The 19,847-nt window shown below is 33.7% G+C and overlaps 1 protein-coding gene across 2 annotated transcripts; it reads right to left on the bottom strand.

Moving 5' to 3' along the window:
- Nucleotides 1–2,093: 2,093 nt before the first annotated feature.
- LOC128207881 (zinc finger protein-like 1 homolog) lies at nucleotides 2,094–18,978 on the bottom strand. Of its 2 annotated transcripts, none has more exons than XM_052911062.1 (7): nucleotides 18,799–18,978; nucleotides 16,586–16,706; nucleotides 16,086–16,279; nucleotides 15,507–15,692; nucleotides 10,740–10,857; nucleotides 9,536–9,650; nucleotides 2,094–7,003 (listed from the first exon to the last, which is right to left on the bottom strand). In XM_052911062.1, the coding sequence occupies exons 1-7, from the start codon at nucleotides 18,898–18,900 to the stop codon at nucleotides 6,799–6,801; spliced, it is 1,041 nt and encodes a 346-aa protein (XP_052767022.1). In that variant the 5' UTR covers nucleotides 18,901–18,978; the 3' UTR covers nucleotides 2,094–6,798. The 2 variants fall into 2 exon arrangements, with proteins under 2 accessions (XP_052767022.1, XP_052767023.1); XM_052911063.1 differs by having other exon boundaries at nucleotides 15,576–15,692.
- Between the last annotated feature and the right edge of the window lie 869 nt (nucleotides 18,979–19,847).

Genomic DNA, 19,847 nt, shown 5'->3' with positions numbered 1-19,847 from the left:
CAGCTTACTTTTGTTGATGGTGGACTTTACCCACTTGGTAAGCCATTATAACATACATTAAATTCAATTGAACACAATCTGGGGACACTTACAAAGGATGAGAGTTTCCTATGAATAACTTGAACATCAACTAGGACGTAAGGGTGTTACATTCCTCCATTAAAGGGACTCACTCATATTTGGCACCAAACAATTTTCCCAGTAATGCATCTGAAAACACTTATATTAAAACTATTTTACTCTTCGATATGAAAATTGAAGAATACAATACAATTGAAGTATACAAGGCAGTCCAAAGTACGGCTATATCCCCCGCCCTTGTTTTTAGTATATTTTGTTTTCCTCGCAACCTGACTGGTACATCGAATCTGACCAAAATTGTACACAACCACTGGTCAAGAGTGGGAATATAGGAATTACAAGTTGTTTGATCGGTAACCTAAATATTCTTGGATATTTGAACATATTATAAAAGGATATTTTATTAAGTAATTCATATTTTGTGTAGTGTAGGTAAGATCAACGTCAAGGTTATTTTGGCTAAAAAATAAAAGAAGGAAAATGAGTCCTTGATTTATAACATCGATGAAATAGCAAGCCTTAAGTATTTTCAATAAAGTGATACATATATATTGTGGTGACGTCATAACATTGTTTTACTGCTTTTGAAGAGAAAACACATGTTATAAATATATCGTCATAACATTGTTTTACTGCTTTTGAAGAGAAAACACATGTTATAAATATATTATCACATTTGTGTCCATTATTTTTTTTAAATATCAAACTTGTTGCCCATAATGATAATGCTTGATAGAGTGCGCTAAGTATAAATCTGTGTAACTTGTTTAACACTTTCATTTATCATTTATATCTTATCCTCTATTAGGCATTGTCATAATATGGACCCGAAACTTTGTGTTGGATTACTGGCACAAATTGCAATTGGTTCGAGTTCTTGGATTAAATTCAGTTATTGTTGCTAAAAGTACATAAAATGTATAAGGTCAATAAATCCAGTAAGAATTGGCATGTCTACACTGCTAAATGTAAAAAGCCTGGACACAAGCATGTGTACTATGACCTTTAAATGTCAGATGTGACCTTGACCTTTGAGGTATGGACCCGGGTCAAGGTCACTGCACATCGTCTCAATGAGGACAACATTTGTACCAAGTAATATGGTAATCCATCAATGCATAATTAGGTTATAGCGCTAACACGAGCATGTGTACTCTGACCTTTAAATGTCTCGTGTGACCTTGACCTTTGAGGTATGGACCCAGGTCAAGGTCACTGCACATCGTCTCAATGAGGACAACATTTGTACCAAGTAATATGGTAATCCATCAATGCATAAGTAAGTTATAGTGGGGACATGAGCATGTGTATTCTGACCTTTAAATGTCTCGTGTGACCTTGACCTTTGAGGTATGGACCCGGGTCAATGTCAATGCACATCGTCTCAATGAGGACAACATTTGTACCAAGTAATATGGTAATCCATCAATGCGTAAGTAAGTTATAGCCCGGACACAAAATGTTACAGCCAGACAGACGGACGGACGGACAGAAGGACAGACGGACGAAGTGCATTCCTATATTCCCCTCCCCACTCCGTGGCGGGGGATTAAAAAAACAATCTGGTTGTAGTGGCCTGCAGACACACGACGGTTCTCAAGAAAATATAGGAATCAGATATCTAATCCACACGCCCACAGGGAACCAAACTAAGCTGGCGAATATTTAAATCTTTATTGAAAACTTGGTAGCATCATGTGATAACTTAAAACAACCAATGATGCTCCAGCTCCAGACTTTTGTTGAATGGCTAAAGTAACACATTTTATCATTTTGGGCTTCAAAGACAATATTTGAGGTTATGTCAACATTTGTTGAAGGGTTCCAGCCGACAGTATCTTAGATTAACACTCCATTTGCCACACTTTATTTTGTAGAAAAAAGTGCATTTTACAAACAATGAGAGTGTCCCTTAAATATGTGAATAGCAAAGCTGAAATCATACCAGTGTCTATATTACATACATATAAACTGCGTATGTATCATATAAACAAATAATAAACACAAGCAAACCCTTTTCATTATTTTTAATAAATAATTAATGTTCCCTAATCATAATAGTCTTCAACATAGTTCCAACATTGAACAAAACAAATTCATAAAAATAACAAAAACATATATGGACAGCTAATGATACAATTTATGGTCATTATATCAATTGTGTCTTTATGTTATAACATTTAATTGAACATAGTAAATTATTTCCATCATCGCATTTAGATTTTTTTTAACAGCAAGGCCACACCAAATTGATGTTTAGTTCCTCGGATTTTTGCCCAAAAAAATTGGAGCGAGCGAGCGAAAAATATATGTTTCCTTATATTCAATATAAATAAGAAAGATTGTTCAAAATAATTGCCCTTAAACCCATTTTAATGCCATCTTGAACCTCTAATGGAAATTGGGGAAATGTCGGAAAACATACTATTTATTCATCCTTGTTTAGTACAAACATTATATGGATAAATCTAATTTCTAATTTCTTATATAATTAAAACAAACTTTAATATGATGATCATTCATAATAATAAATAACCCTGCTTTAAGTAAAAAGTTTGAAACAACTTATATAAATCTACCTGAATCAGTTTAACATCATATGCAACTGTATTTAGACATAACTTAGGATTGATTTTGGATTTGTAAAAAATGATCACTTACACAGGCATCATCAAACATCAGACATCATATAACATAGACTAAGAAATGCAATGACATGTGCTTATTAAAACAAAAAGGACAAGGTTATTTTTTAGAGTACTTTTTTTGGTTATTTAGATGTTTTTATGCACCGGCCAATTGTATATGGCCATCCCCCACTCGCCCCTGGCATATCCCTGGAACAAGGGCGAGGGGTGGGCGCGGCAGTGGTTACAATTGACAAGTGCATTACAATCCCGGATTGTGCTGCAAATAAAAACAAAAAATAAGGTGATAAACTTTAGGCTTACTTATGTTGAGGTATATCCAGACCAGTGTTTATATCGCTATTTGTGAAAAGATATTTGTTCAAAACTGTTGTTTTGTCAGAATTTGATCAGAAAATGAGCTTGATACATCAATTTCGACCAAACAATGACTCATGTTCCAGTTAAGTTGACCTGTCATCTTCAGCATCGTCGTAACGAGGTAAAATTTTGGTCCCTGTATTATGACTTAAATAAAATACTAAGTTGATCATTCTGATTTCCATTTAAAACGAGTCACTAATTACGCAATATAATCGCTACCAGTCTCAGATACACATGCTTTATTGCATAATGATTGCTTTAAATAATGATCCTTTAGTGCATGAGACAATCAACAATGACTTCAAGCATGCTCAAAACATATTAATTGTCAAAAATAAGATTTAATATCCAAACTTCGAGCCACATTGTTTATACCGGAAGACACCATTTTGATTGAATTTATTGAAACCCATGCTAAACCGATCGATATACAGTATAAAAACACTACGCATCGGTAACTTCCCTTTACAAAAACACGAAAACTAGCGTAGAAAAATTATACTTGATTATTTTTAGCCTTTTAATAAATTATTACCTGAAAAAAATCTGCTTGGCGATCAAAATGAAGGTGCGGGCGCACAAAAAAAAAAAAAAATTTTTTTTACATTTTCAAAAAAATAGGAGCGGTAAATCCGCGGAAAGAAATATCAATTTGGTATGGCCCAACAGCAATATTTTACATAATGCTTATATGTTTACATGTATGTATACTATTTTATAGTATATAAATAATAATGATTTGCAGCTGATTATGGAACCTATCTAATATTGAACTACGAGGAAATATCAGGCATAACTGAAGCTGACGCTGACAACAGACAGCTATAATTCGTGTCATTAATGGATTGATCCCATTTTGGTTTGTTCATACTGTATCAACCTTGGTAGGGCATGAGAGCAAGTTCCATGAAGAAAACTAGTGATTTTTTAAAAATTTGCATGTAGGCCATGAACCCTCCTCCATTCATACAGCATGAACATATGAAAAATTGTGCTTCATTCTTATATCTATATTTTAAATAAATATTCATCATGATTAAAAAATTGTAGTTTCTGCAGCTACATATTAACTAAAATAGGTGATCAACAGCATACATTTATATCAAAGAATAGCCCATTAATGTAATCTCGTATACCATTGGTTAATTGACATTGCACTAATCCAATCAAAGCGCAGTGTTGAAATAAACAGTGACGCCATAACCTTTTGCATGTAATACAATGTGAACATTTCTGTATACCAAAGACAAGGCAAAAATACATACATATAGTATATGTATGTATTTTTGCCTTGTCTTTGGTATATAGACCATGTGCTCTTCATTTATTTTTTTGATAATCTGCTTTTCTTTAGAAAGCTAAGCCTGAGTAATAGATAAGCATAATATAACCTTAGACTTCAGTTGTATTCATGAATTCAGGATGGTAGGCATTTTACACTTATGGTGTGTTCTATGTAGAAGATAATTACATACTTCCATAAACTTTATTGAGAATATTACATGAATGGTCATTCAACATGGAATAAAACAAGTTCTCTAAAACTGAGCGAGCCTAGCTGAATTTTAATCAATTTTCAGTGAACAAGTTTTAACCAAATTCGTACTGAATGGGCATGAATGTGATATCTTATTTATATCATAGTACTTATTTGAAAATTTGATGATTAACAGCACTCAATACATATTTAAAGCAAACATTTTCAACGCTGATATTTGTGACGTCACGTCAAAGAATAAATTCAACTAGATAACTTATTTATAAAAAGAATATAGACAATTGAATACAGAATTAATTGCTTGCACAGCAGAAGTGTCAATGATGTCAATTGTTTCATCCAAGTCACATACCGGTAGTTAATGAGATGTGTTATTCTATTAGAAGTATCAACATTTTGGTTAAAGCAATGACTTGATCTTGATGATTTCAATATGAAACTTCTCCACTAAATAAAATGTATAAATGTCAACAATGTAGGAAATAAAACTTTGAAATAAAGAATTAAAATATGTAATCACTGTGTTGATTGTGCCTAGAAACGAAATCTTTAAAGATGCACTCTTACTCCCAAATAAGATTTACAACAATTAATACAATTGTTTTAATTTACCAAAGAGGATAAATAAATGTCAGAAACAATGGTTCGAATGAAGATTACAGAGTTAAATTTCAAAGAAAGGTGCCGAAAACATGGTATTTCTACCTTATGACACAATAGTAAATCACAGTAAATCTTTTAGCATTCACCAATCATTATTTTGCATTTTCAGCTATTAAATACACGGTTACAATCTCGTTATCAGTAATTAATATTTTCCATAAATGCATTATTTAGTAAGTAGTTAAAGGTTTATCACTCAAAATTTATGTTCGTTAAACATGTGTATGCATTGATTTTGAATAAGAGTGTCACTTTACGCACTTTGTGTCATATTTTGAGCCAAAAGGACTTTGTGCTAAATGGAAAGTACATATATAAATGGCTCTTTTTATCCAATTCATTCCATGCTGGCGTCAAAAGCAATACTTGTGTCTACAACATGTCGATAAAAAGCTGATAATGAGCCAGGAAATAATCTACAGCGATAGCATGCTGGCTTGTCTCTTCTGACAACAAACAATCAGAAACCAAGAGGAAATACAGACGAAAATATGAACGTGTGGGTTTTTCAACGTCATATCAGCATGTTATGAACAAGAAAGTGTCATTAATCACTCAATTATCAATCAGGATAAACAGAACAATAGGCTACGCTCGTAAGCAAGATTAAAGTTGACCACAATAATGCATTGTTTAAGCCCTAATATTTGTGATGCACACTGCAAGCTAAATTCATTAGCTCTACTATTTTTTCCAAGCAAATCTGATCAACATTGCACATTAAAACATTTAATATTAGTATCTACATACATCAGGTTGTTATAACATCTTCCAATACAGTGGAAAACTTTAAGTAAAGCAGGATATTACAGAACAAAAAAGGATTAAAGAGGGTAAATCATGATGATTACTAAATTTCCAGTAACCACAAGTGTTATAAACTAAAAAATAAATATTTGCTATCAAAGTGTAAATACAGTTATTTTTAACACTAAAAATCTTGTTTCATAGCAGGCCATAACTATTTTGCTACTAGCAAGATCATGAACACGTGGTATTCTTTACACCATTAACTACCTGAAGAAATGACAACGTCTTTGATGGAGTCTTAAGAAGCCTTTTTAAGAAGGAAAATAGATGTCACCAAGACATGCAAGAAGATTTTCAGTTCATCAACAATAGATAGGTTGCAATACTTGTACTTATACATGCAAGTAAAAGTTGCAGTTAGCCTAACCATTGTCACATGACGGAAGGCTGTCCAATTCGTGCATAAAATGCATTCCTCATGGTTTGTTTATGTCATTACCGTTGACCTTGCAAGAGCCCTTCTCATATCTATTTGACGAAGATCACATACCTGGATGATGTAGCACTCAAAAAGTAAGATAGCATTACACAAATTCTCTTATAACTTAACTTTCACTTGTATTTAAAAGAAAATATGAAAAATAGACATTCTCTTTCTCAGACAACCGAGTTGACCACAAATAGTGGCCGGAATACATGCACAATCTTTATCCACAGTATTTATAATTCCCTTATCACTGCCACTTTGCTAATATCTGCCCATATATAACAACAAACCCTGGAATGCCCCAGGGCTCAAATTTTATTCACCCTAATGTTTGGATTTGCCATGGGGTCTAGTAAGGGGTCGTCTTCGGCAGCATCTCTGCCCAACCTTGAGAATATCACAATGAGAGTCAAGAAGCCAATCACACCAATGAGCAACACAATGAGGAATTTCTTGCGCACCGAGCTGGCATCCCGCTTCATCATTCCATACTTTGGTCCCGTGTCCCTCGACCTGAAATAGGTTTGGATTATTTAAAATCTCATTGTATACTGTATCATAACTTGGTATTGAAAACGCTAAGACAACTTATGTCCAAAGTAACGTTTGCACAAAAAAGTCATTGATGAAAATAAGCACAAGCCTGCAAGCCATGGATCCGTATTCACTTATGTCCTGAGTCTGAATTTTAGACTTTGAGACTCAGTCTCAGAAAAGCTGAATTTTAATTTCATTGTAAAATTGCTGTCATAGGAGCAAAGATGTATGCGCTACAAATCATGTTTTCTACTATCAGGCATTCATCATCTGTCAATATAAGAATTAAGTTTCAGAGTCTGAGTCTGAAACTCAGTGAATACCCAGCACTGGCAGAATGCTTTCCAAGCCAGTTCAAATAATAGGTTTTATAAAGCAGAGCTTGATGAAAATTATGATGCCAATAGTGTAAGAATTATTGCTTTTTCATCCAAAATTCTAAATAACACGAATGGAATATTACTTAATGTATCACATATAAATCTCATTAGTAACCAGTCGTCTTGCTAGGCTACAGTTTAATGCAATAGACCAAATTACTACATTTTCAATTCATGGATGAACAAATGATAAATCTTTTCAAATCAATCACAGAAATTTATAGAAATCCTATCATTCTCAAAATATGAATACAGAAGATATTACCATAAAGAAAATTGGGAGCTGATCATTATGCAAACAGCATATTAGATAGTTACAGTGTATCATAAGCTTTTTTGATATCACACCCTGAAGCCTTTTAAGTTTTAGCAGACAAATGGTTTGAAGCTAATGTGTGTTGTATTACGGAAAAGGTATCAGTGTTACAGAAAAATATCCGTAAATATCTTGCAATAAGGCAACTGGACTGGTTTACAAGGGTAAGTGTATCCCCGAGTGCATTGTAGGGTGTTTAAGTGTTGTCTGGTGTAGGTAAAGGTTTCCTGGGGGTCTTTTCAATATAATTAATACAAAGCTCACTTAACACTGTTCTCTGTCTGAGAATTAGTAACCGGTTTCCGCGCCCTGAAATCGTGTTTTTTTTGCATAAATGTTCACTACTGATTGGAAATATTTAACAGGGACTAACATAAACTCCTGACAGTGTTGTAAATGGGATATTTGAACTCTTGTATTGCTGGGATAAACAGTAATACACTGTACGTAATCAGGCCTTTTTTCTATAGCTCCCAGATTATTGGACCCCTTCCCCTAGCAAAATATTTGACTTGTTTCCCAATCTGGAGGAAAGAATTAAAAAAAAAAAATGTTTTTAAATTATTATTTTTATGGAAGTCCTTTTACTTGTATTAAATGCTTCATTCAATATTGTAATGAATTGTGTGATGAAAAGTTATGGAGATTATTGAATTCAAAAACTGTTGTTAATCATCACATACAGAGATCAGTTTGCAATATCAACCGTCATGATTTATTAAATTGATATTTATACTCACACAGTTTGATATTTCAGCCATTTCAGGTCTTTTGAATGGGAAAAAACTGATATATTAATAAATTCCTCATTTTCAAAAAAGAGAAAAGTTTGTTCTTCTGTAAATCTTCCGATTTTTTTATGTTTTTTCTATAATGGCATATTTCAAGACGCAAATGGGCAGAAAAAGGCCGGGTAATAACTAAGCCTTTTTGTTGTTTTATGTCATCTTATGTAAAGCACCTATTAAGCCTAAACTTTACAACGTCAACCATACCAGAATTAAAACTAGAATGCCGCAAATCGGATCTGTGGCCTTTTGAAAGCACACATAAACTTTCTAGTAAAGGTCACAATGACAAGGACTGTTGACCACAAAATCGACAGGGGTCATTTTATGACCAAAAAACAATGTGAATACCAAAATTGAAGATGTAGCTATAATTTAAGTGTTTTAAAAGTTATTGATCGGAAACAAAAGTAATTTTTCCAGTTAAGGTAACCATCACCTTTGACCTCCTATTGAAAAATCAAAAATCAATGGAGGTCATATACTTACCATGAGCAATGTGTATTCACATTTCACATCAATTTATTTAAAAATAATTTATTAGAAATGCAAGTGTGATGCCAATGATTCTGATGCCGAAGCCACCCAACTAAGTAATTCCTACATGTCAGTCATGCTTCGAAGGCAAGACAACAAGCTCAGTTTATCTATCATTTCACTTATTTAATAACCTCAATCTTATTTAATAACCTCAATCTGTACAAATTAGATATTTTTTTAAATATAGCATATAATATATTGTATGTATATATTATTCTGTGCCAGAGTTTATGAACGTTGAATAAATTAATAACCTCAATCTGTACAAATTAGATATTTTTTTAAATATAGCATATAATATATTGTATGTATATTATTCTGTGCCAGAGTTAATGAACGTTGAACACATTTTAGCAACTGGTGACACTTTATTTTAAAAGTTAACATTTTTATATGGCTGTGGTGAGACTACCCAATGTTTTCAAAATACCAGTGGATCAATGTCATCAATATATTGGAATCTCCTAGCAAACCTTTAGTGTACCTGAGCCATCTGTTGAGCCAGTCCATGGCGGGTCTCCGCCGGTACTTGTCATCATCATGGTCATGTGACATGTTCAACAGATCCTCCTTTGTTGAGTCAAACAGTTTACGCGGATCTGAAATCAAATAACTTGCATTTAAAATGTTTAATTGTTGAATAAATAACAACTTCCATTTAAAAATGTTGACCATATATATACTCCTCACAAGTGTAACTATAATAGGTCATAACTTGTATTAATCCCTGGGTTAATTGTGACTCTATGTTTAGCCTTATATGCTGTTGACCCTGAAGTCCAAATTTTTCAAAGTCAAATTAATATATACACTGTCACCATTTTGAGGGGCATAGTAACATACAGGTCAGGACCTCTTGTATGCAAAAATGAGCATTATCTAAAATATTATTTGTCTAACAAAATCATTAGATGAGATGACATTTCTTACAACTAATCTGATCTGATACACACATTTTTTTCTCCTACAAAATATAATGGCTTTTTCATATATAAGACAGGACACTGATTTTTTCTCATTTGGCTTTTTTAACACAAAAGTGTCTTACAATCTGGATCAATTTTTAGGTATCCTTGCATGAAACACACCCTGTAAAAAACATGACTATAAAATGAGTAAAGAATAAAAGATGCTTTAAATCAGCTTCTGTTTAAATAAACTATACCAAATTGAGAAAATCACAAAATGGAAAGTACTTTTAAACGGAAAGTACAATATTTAACAAAGTTATGCAAAAAAAAGTTCTGAAGTTTTCAGTGAGAATGCCATTTCATCCAAAATATTTGAATACAAATTGAATTTAAATGATAAAAGAGAAAGAAATTTGCTGTAAATATGCCCTTTATCTCAGAATAAGAGAGACAAGTTTGTTTATAAAGAGCAAGCCATCTGAACAAATTACAGAGAGGGAGACAATACATAGTTCAATGCAAAAGTATTTCTCAGAATTTGCTGTATAATACTGAGCTGATCAACATGCAAAAAGCACCCAGGAAAAGCTCTATATACCTTCAATAATCCATATAACATTTGTTCAAATTTGAATCCAAAAGCTCCCCCAAAAAAATAAAAAAAAAAACATTGATAAAAGTAAGCCCAACTTAGAAACTCAGACACATTTTCCAAAGGTTGAACCACTATAGTCATCTTCCCGAAATAGCCAAATAAAAGTCCTACAGACTGCTCACCTGCATGTGTCTGTTTGTCCGTCCCTCGTACGCTGGTCCCCTCATCCACGTTGATAACACTGTGGGTGTTTGGGCCAGGGTTGGGCCGACTGGGTGTGGATGTTGTGTATGGGCTCACCTGGAAAAAAGTAATGGTAACCTTTAATTTACGTCACACTGATGAAAATGTAAATTGAACAAACAAACATCAGACATAACAACCTTAACATTACACAGTTTCAAAATCAGTCATAATTTCTGAATGATACCCACCACCAAGTTTCATTAACAAAACTGCAAGGGGGCCAAGCCTTTGACACTCAGAGTTACACTAACATTATCCACTTAGATAAAGACAATACTAACAATGGCCACTTAGATTAAGACAATACTAACAATGGCCACTTAAATAAAGACAATTCTAACAATGGCCACTTAGATTAAGACAATACTAACAATCACCACTTATATAAGGACAATACTAACAATGGCCACTTAGATAAAGTCAATACTTACAATGGCCACTTAGATTAAGGTAATACTAACAATCGCCACTTAGATTAAGACAATACTAACAGTCGCCACTCAGATTAAGACAATACTAACAATCGCTACTTAGATAAAGTCAATACTAACAATGGCCACTTAAATAAAGACAATACTAACAATGGCCACTTATATTAAGACAATACTAACAATGGCCACTTAGATAAAGTCAATACTAACAATGGCCACTTAGATTAAGACAATACTAACAATGGCCACTTAGATAAAGTCAATACTAACAATGGCCACTTAAATAAAGACAATACTAACAATGGCCACTTAAATAAAGACAAAACTAACAATCGCCACTTAGATAACGTCAATACAAAAATGGGCACTTAGATAAAGGCAATACTAACAATGGCCACTTAAATAAAGACAATACTAACAATGGCCACTTAAATAAAGACAAAGACAAAACTAACAATCGCCACTTAGATAACGTCAATACAAAAATGGGCACTTAGATAAAGGTAAAACTAACAATGGCCACTTAGATAAAGGCAAAACTAACGATCGCCGCTTAGATTTAGACAAAACTAACAATGGCCCCTTAGATTAAGACAATACTAATAATGGCCCCTTAGATTAAGTCAATACTAACAAAGGCCACTTAGATAAAGGCAATACTAACAATTGCCGGTTAGATAAAGGCAATACTAACAATTGCCGATTAGATTAAGTCAATACTTACAATGGCCACTTAGATTAAGGTAATACTAACAATCGCCACTTAGATTAAGACAATACTAACAGTCGCCACTTAGATTAAGACAATACTAACAATCGCTACTTAGATAAAGTCAGTACTAACAATGGCCACTTAAATAAAGGCAATACTAACAATGGCCACTTAGACTAAGACAATACTAACAATGGCCACTTATATTAAGTCAATACTAACAAAGGCCACTTAGATAAAGGCAATACTAACAATTGCCGGTTAGATAAAGGCAATACTAACAATTGCCGATTAGATTAAGTCAATACTAACAATGGCCACTTAGATAAAGGCAATACTAACAATGGTCACTTAGATAAAGACAATACTAACAATTCCTGCTTAGATTAAGACAACACTAAGATAACGGCAATACTAAAAATCACCACATAGATTAAGACAATACTTATTATCTCAACTTAGATTTAGACAACACTAACCATCCCTTAGACAACACTAACCATCCCTTAGACAACACTAACCGTTGCCACTTATCTAGATAACACAAACCATTGCCACTTATAATATATATAGACAACACTAACCACTTAGATAAAGACAATTACATGTATTTATGATAGATATAGGAATATATACCAAACTACCGAAAAGTACTTTGAGGGGATTCTATCCATAAATGTTGGCAAATAATATGCAGCTCCACTGAAAGAATTTTGGCATCATCTGTTTAAAACAAACCTCACAAATCTAACTATGAACATGTAAGCCAAAATTATATCATATACTTGGAACGCTTCAAAAAAATTTGTTTAAACATTTTTTTAAACCCCACCTTTCCTTCTAACTGTACTATACTTGACTTCAAATGTTAAAGGTGCAATGTGAGCATTAAGCAATATTTCATTTCGTGTAAATAGATAGATATCTTTCTTTCCTCCATTAAAAGAGGATTTATTTATATTAATGATGGTTTTATTGATGAGTCAGTACACAAAATACATAAAAAGGTAAATGAAATATATATGTATTATTGCATTAAAGCATGGTACATGCCATTAAATTAAAGAGTTATACTATGGACATAAATCAAGAACAGTTTAAATATGTTATTTGTATGTTCATATCTATATAGCTCAGTAAGAATCAATATAAACCTTGCCGAAATGAGACACAAGATTCATTATTGCTTCTACTCAGAGACCTTCTCTTCATAGTAATATACTAAACATAGTTAGCAATGTTATTGTAGCTTTTGAAATGAAATGCAAGGTACTAAATGCTTTTCTCTGATTAAAGTTATTCATTTAGAATACAAACAAGTCATGTAAAAATGCACAATACATTTTGATCAAACCAAGACAAAAATACAGCACGGACTACATGTATATGAATAATACAAGGTTATGTTATGGTGTCACTGCTGTTAACATGTACACGTAATTCAGTTTTTTGAGAAAGATAACACCATATTTAAAAATAAAATCACAGACAGTCAGAATAGCAAAGCCTTAAACAGTTTCATGAAACTGGCCTACAAAATGCCAAATGCAATTTGCAGTCCATACTGACCATGTTCTTCTGTGACTTTTCAATCACACAGACTGTAATTCAAGGTTCTCATCAATTGAAAAAAGTTTCCATATAGATTCTATGATACACTAAAATGGACCAAGTTATAACGGAACCTACTCCTCAAGAGCTATCATATGATTATAATATACTAATTATTTTTCTTATATTTCAATGAAGAAAAGGCAAACTTGGTGATGATTGAAAAAAGGCATATACCTTACATCAAAAGTAACTGATCAGACAAGAACAATTTTAGGTAATTTCTATAATCAAAGGGCGATTATTCTCGAACTACTCAAACTAAATGACTGGTTGGGCAATAATTATCTAAAGATTCAAACTATATGAATGGTAAACATACTTGTCTGATTATTATGCTAATTCACATACGGACCAAATTTTGGGATGATTGGACAAAGACTTCTAAAGTTATTGATCAACAAGGCCAATTCTGGTTATTTCTATAATTAAAGAACGATAACTCTTTCAATGACTCAAACAATAATGCTGGTTATCAAACTTGTTGGAGATATTATGCCCATATATATTCTGACTAAATTTTGTGATGATTTGACAAAGGATCTAAAGTAATTGATCAGACAAGACAGATTTGAGGTTATTTCTATATTTAAAGTGCAAAAACTCTTGAGAAACAAGAGCGATATGGCTGGTTATCCAAATATTCCGAAATTTTATGCCAATACACATTCAGGCCAAATTTGGTATACTGGACGCTGCCCGCCCCCCTACTCTCTGTTTGTACGCCGCAGCTAAAACTATAGTAGCATATAAAAAAGGTTTGCCATGTTTCTACTCACTCACTTTGAACTTTTATTTTCTCATTTATTTTGAACATAGATATTATAATAACTGAAAAATAAGCGATCACAAAAACACCACAAATCAAAAGCATATCTATATTTTGTTTCATATTTTCAAAACTAATCATGCACGCGCACACAAACACACGCATGCACACACGCACGCACATACACACACCCACATGTCCCCTTCACTTATTGATGTGTTTACTATATATGGTTGTGTAAAAAGGAAAAAGAATCTATACTGTTAATATGCATTTTGGTTTTGACTAAAATCGGTATTTTAATTATTTTGAAAAAAATTATAATTCTAATACATTCCATTTGAGAGGGTGGGAATCATATCTATCTTTGTGTAGTGCAATTTCTCCTTTAATTTTTTGTCTAAGAGTTAAGTATTGTAAATAGGCATTGAATGATGGGATAGTGTTTAGGTATTTCATTAAAATTTCATTAATAAGATAAGAAAATTACATATTGGTATTGGACTGAATTCAAAGAATAACAACTAATAATGATATGCATTACTCAGACTTAAATAAAATATCACTTAAGTAGCATTCTCAATCTTAAATACAGAGAGTGCATCCTGGACCGCATTATTACCGGATGCCCTATATAAATGTAATTCACTATTTTCAACTGTTTTACAAATAGCAATCAACATCACAGTTTTGAACTGTTCACTGGTAAACAGTATGAACTGTTACCCGCATGTGAGGCTATGTCATAGGTACATCATAGGCTTTATTGAGATTCTAAAAAAAAACCTGCATATTTTTTAAACTCGTGAATTTCTGGTTTTGTAATTTTATTTGGTTCACTGAAAGTACCGAAGAAATTTCAAGCGCTCAATCTTATATAATATATGATCAAGGGCAAACTTCAATACATTCGCTTTACAAAAGTTTTTGTCTTTTTCATTTTTGAACAGAAATATATAATCAGGTAATAAAGCCTGTTGTTGCATAAGCATTTGTGTAATAGTCAAAACTGTTGTCCCTCGGTGTCGGGAATAACATTCTGAACTATTGCCTCGGCCTCAGGACAACAGTTCAGAAGTCATCCCCTCCACCTCGGGACAACAGTTTTGACTGTAACAAAAAAATGCCCATGCCACAACTGCATACTATTAAAACATCAGACACAGTCAACTGAGACTACCTGAGCACTGGGGCGTGTGGTGTTGGGACCAGGCGTGGTGCCCAGTGTGGAGAGATTGGTGAGGCCTACCAGGGGAGGAGTTGTTTCCTGGGGGAGAGCCTGGGCCGGACCTCCGTTAGGGGTTAAGGCTGGAATAGGGCAAGGGGGCCGTTGGGTCTGCACTAAAGCTGATTCTGCCTCTTCTATCTGTAACCAGATTCTTTTTACTTAAAGTAAAATACAAAGGGATGTTTGCAAATAACTGTTCATGCATCAAGTACCAATTCTCTTATATCTAACCAACATATTGATCATTTTGTCTAAAATTACAGAATGGCATTTTGTTTTTCATCTTTGAGGAAAAGCAATGGATTTGACCAAACAAGAAGATTTAAAGAAAGGATAGTAAATTCATCACTGTTACATTTGAAAACTATGAGATCTTCAAAAATTACTTGAATACAATGTACACCCATAAGTCATTACTGAGAATTAGAAATGTGAATTTTGTCCCTCCGTCCTGCCAAAGTTTGACCAAAATGACTGAAAAATAGATACTTTAACTCCTTATCTTGGCTGAAATATAAAAGTAACATGTACCAGAGGCATCCCAAGTCCAGCCCGAGCCCAGTTGACAGTGGAAAGAGCCTGTCGCAGGGCATCAGCCACCGGTGAGGCCATATTACTGGGTGGAAATATCCCAGCATGGCAGACGGGGCATGTGTAACCAGCCGGGGCTGTATTGGCAGGTAGGGCCCGCGCATACTGATTCAAACACCCAAAGTGAAACACATCTGGAAATGTTTTAATGTACATAATTATGGTCTTTGAGATTTGTATAAGTTCAATAATCAAACAAACAAAAAAGAAATATTTATATTTGAAGCTTATTCATGATTAAAGACTGAAAACATCATTATTTAAATTACATTTACGTGGAATAAATTATTTCTCCACATGGTTTTATCAGTTTTACTCACATCACATACCTCTACCAAATATGAAGTTATTCCATTACATTGTAGAAGAAGTCTGTGTCACAACATTATGGTAATGTAGACAAATTGAAAGAAAACCACAGTATATAATATTGTACATACCATAGCAGGTAAGCCTCACACATTCTCCACAGGATGCATCAGGCAGATCTTTGGAGCATAGCGTACAGTTTGGGCTATAGTCACTGTCTTGTAGCCACTGTAGGTACGACTGGACAATGCACTGAAACAAAAATGAGCTGTCTTGTAACCACTGAAGGTACCTCTGGACAATGTACTGAAACAAAAATGACCACATGGGAACCTAATACACAGAAAGGGATGCAGTATTATAAAACATATATGTGATAACATTCTTGACATAATTTAACACACAGAAAAGGATGTGACATATATTTTGACCACCTTTCATAAAATCCCATTTCATTATTCTTGGAATAAAAACTACTTAATTTTTGGAAATTGTAGGAAGCCTATGTACTCGGAAGCCTTATTGCAGCCCCTATCATATGAAGTGAAAAAAGTCCTGTCTTTTGATCTCAGCTTCCATACCTCATGCAATGTTTTTGATGGAGAAAGCAGTTGTCGAAATAAGCACAAGCCCTTCTTTATATTTGCATGCCTGACACTACCCTAGTCTAAAATAATAGACCTGTTGTACGGGATTCTTCTAATCCATAACGTCTAAACAGGTTTGAGCAAAAAACAGGGGGGTTTTGAAAAATATTGAATTTGTACTTAAAGAAATATTTTATGTTTGAAATAGATAAAAAAGGTTTATATTCATACTTTACCATGTAAGTGCAAAGATATTTTACACCAAACAAGCATTAAATGCATTAAAACACAGGATTTACCTTTCCAATAAAACAAAACTTGACTGACACAGACTATATTTATGCCATTCGTAACAACTCGGCCATCTCTGGCAAGCTTCAAGATAGACCTCGTAAATACAATCGTAACAACTCAGCCATGGCCAAGGTGTTCCGATTGTTGTAAAACTGTGAACCACAGCCTTGTAGGTGCCCTTCACGAATATATATCGTTATGTTTTGACAGTATGAAAAGAATAAACACATCAAACTCATAATAATTTGTTGGATATTTATTTTTGTTTGTGTATGGATCTAATATAAAATAATATTATCTGGTAATATTTCTAATTTTTATGTTATTTAATAGAAGCAATATGCTTTAACACGGAATCCTGATCGGAATAACTACCCACTTTTGGTACAAAACAATTTATACATAAAGGATTTGCCATATCAAAAATTGAAAAAAAAATTAATGTACCATTATTTTGACTAGACTCTACCTTTGTACATACCCACAGAATGATAATGTTACAGAGTGGGCACAGTACGAGTATAGTCCACCTAAATGGCCGTCAATGAGTCTGTTGACAATTTTTTTAATATGGCAGACTCGTGACGTCCACCATCCCAGCAAAAAGTAGCAAGCGGTTCTTGCGCAGAGAACCCTCGCGGCCACAATTTTGAAATTATCTCCGTTATAAATAATAATTTCTACGAAAATATTATTGCCTACTATTAAACACATATTAAGTTATGTCAGTATGCCCAAAAAACATGTTAAGTCATCATAAAACACTTACAAGTGTCGATTGTTTATCAAGTATCCCGATATCGGTAAATCTGGGACAAATCTGACTGGTTGTGTACATGTATAACGGTATTCGTGACCCAATAAAATATTAATGTGAAAATAACAACTCTAATGACAAATTAAATCCAGTTCAGATCACTGTCGGATAAAAATTGAACAACTTTGTCATTATTATTCAACATCAACGCATATTATCACAGTATATCATTTCGCCCATTGTTAAATGGTAGAGAGTTGTAGCGTTACAGGGATACATAAGAAATGTCAAAATAATAAAAAAAAGTATCCCTGATCGCTCATTATTGTAGCTAAGTACGAGTATTGAAGAAGTAGAACACAAAGTTGTGGCACCTACTTGCACTAGCTTTTGAGTTATCCCTTGTACAAATGTATATTCTATTGTTCATATGCTTTGAGTGAGCTACACTAGGGTGAAATCAAAGGCTTAATCTGCTAATGGCCTGTGTTTTAATACCAAAAATCCATTTGCACAAGTGTTCGAGTTAAAATTTAAAAAAAAAATATGTGAAAAATCTGACAATGTATGCAATAAATAATTTGGTTTCAATCAATTACAACGGATGCCAAAACGGTCGTTACATACTGAAATATATTATAATACGGGTCCTGGGGTATTGTTGTAGCCCTTTTAGTCTAATACGCTACCCCACCCACTGACTTACCTTAGCGTGATTAGCAACTAGGCAATGTTCACAAACATTTACACGATGTTCAAAGCAAAACAAGTTTGTTACTTTCTTTTTTGGACACTTGCAAAGGCCCATTATGAATTAGTCAACTGTACAATAGACAAATCTATATAACATCAGTCATGCTTTGTGTTTTCCAAGTTGACAGCTCACCGGAAGAGCACATCCACGTACATAGAGAGAATGATAAAAGCCGGCTGCAGGATTTGCTCCATAGTTCAGCGTTTTTCAACACCAAAATATATTTTTAAAAAAAGGATATAATAAATTAAATGAAAAATAAAATTAGATTTTTTTTTCGACCTAAATTGCTTTCATGTTGGTCGACCGAAATATATTACCAGTGACAACAACAACAACAACAAATCTCTTTATTACACTCAGGTCATACGTATATACATGACAACATGAGAACAAATAAGTTTAGTCAGCAGTGTCAATAAAAGCTTAATTATACTAATACGAAGAAGGATGGCTTTGTCTCGAGTGGCGGAAATAAAATGGTTTTGTATTGTTTTCATGGTCGTTCTTGTATCGAATATATATTGAAACGTTTCTTCCCTAGCTAGCTCGGACACGCTACCCGGCCGTTTCCTAAACTGATTTACGTGTCTGCCCATACTCTGGTCCTGGGCGTCATCACCTATTGGAGACGAAAACTTTTTACATCCAGTTTCATCATCCGAAAGTCCTCTCTGTATATTAAACCTCATGCGTGGTTTGAGCTGATATTTTGGTGTAGACGTCATGCTTGGTGCTGCAGTTCTATCGAGCTCCTTTTGCAACGATGAAATTTCCTGCTCCAACTTAAGCCTTGTTATTTCTTGTTTCAAGACAGCGTTTTCGCCGATCAGTCTCGAAACCTCGTTCTGGTTTGGGCTGTCCATGCTTCTTTTGTATTCAAGGTAAGCTAGATTGCTATAAATCTATATTGTCCCTTGTTGGGCGCCAAATTTTGTAACGTTTCTTTCCTAGCTAGCTCGGACACGCTACCTTAAATTAAACTATAAACCTATTCCCGG

The sequence above is a fragment of the Mya arenaria genome, chromosome 11, assembly GCF_026914265.1.
Source record: "Mya arenaria isolate MELC-2E11 chromosome 11, ASM2691426v1".
Lineage (NCBI taxonomy): Eukaryota > Metazoa > Mollusca > Bivalvia > Myida > Myidae > Mya > Mya arenaria.
Note: the sequence above shows the minus strand (reverse complement) of the source record. Positions and strands in the feature narration are given on the sequence as shown.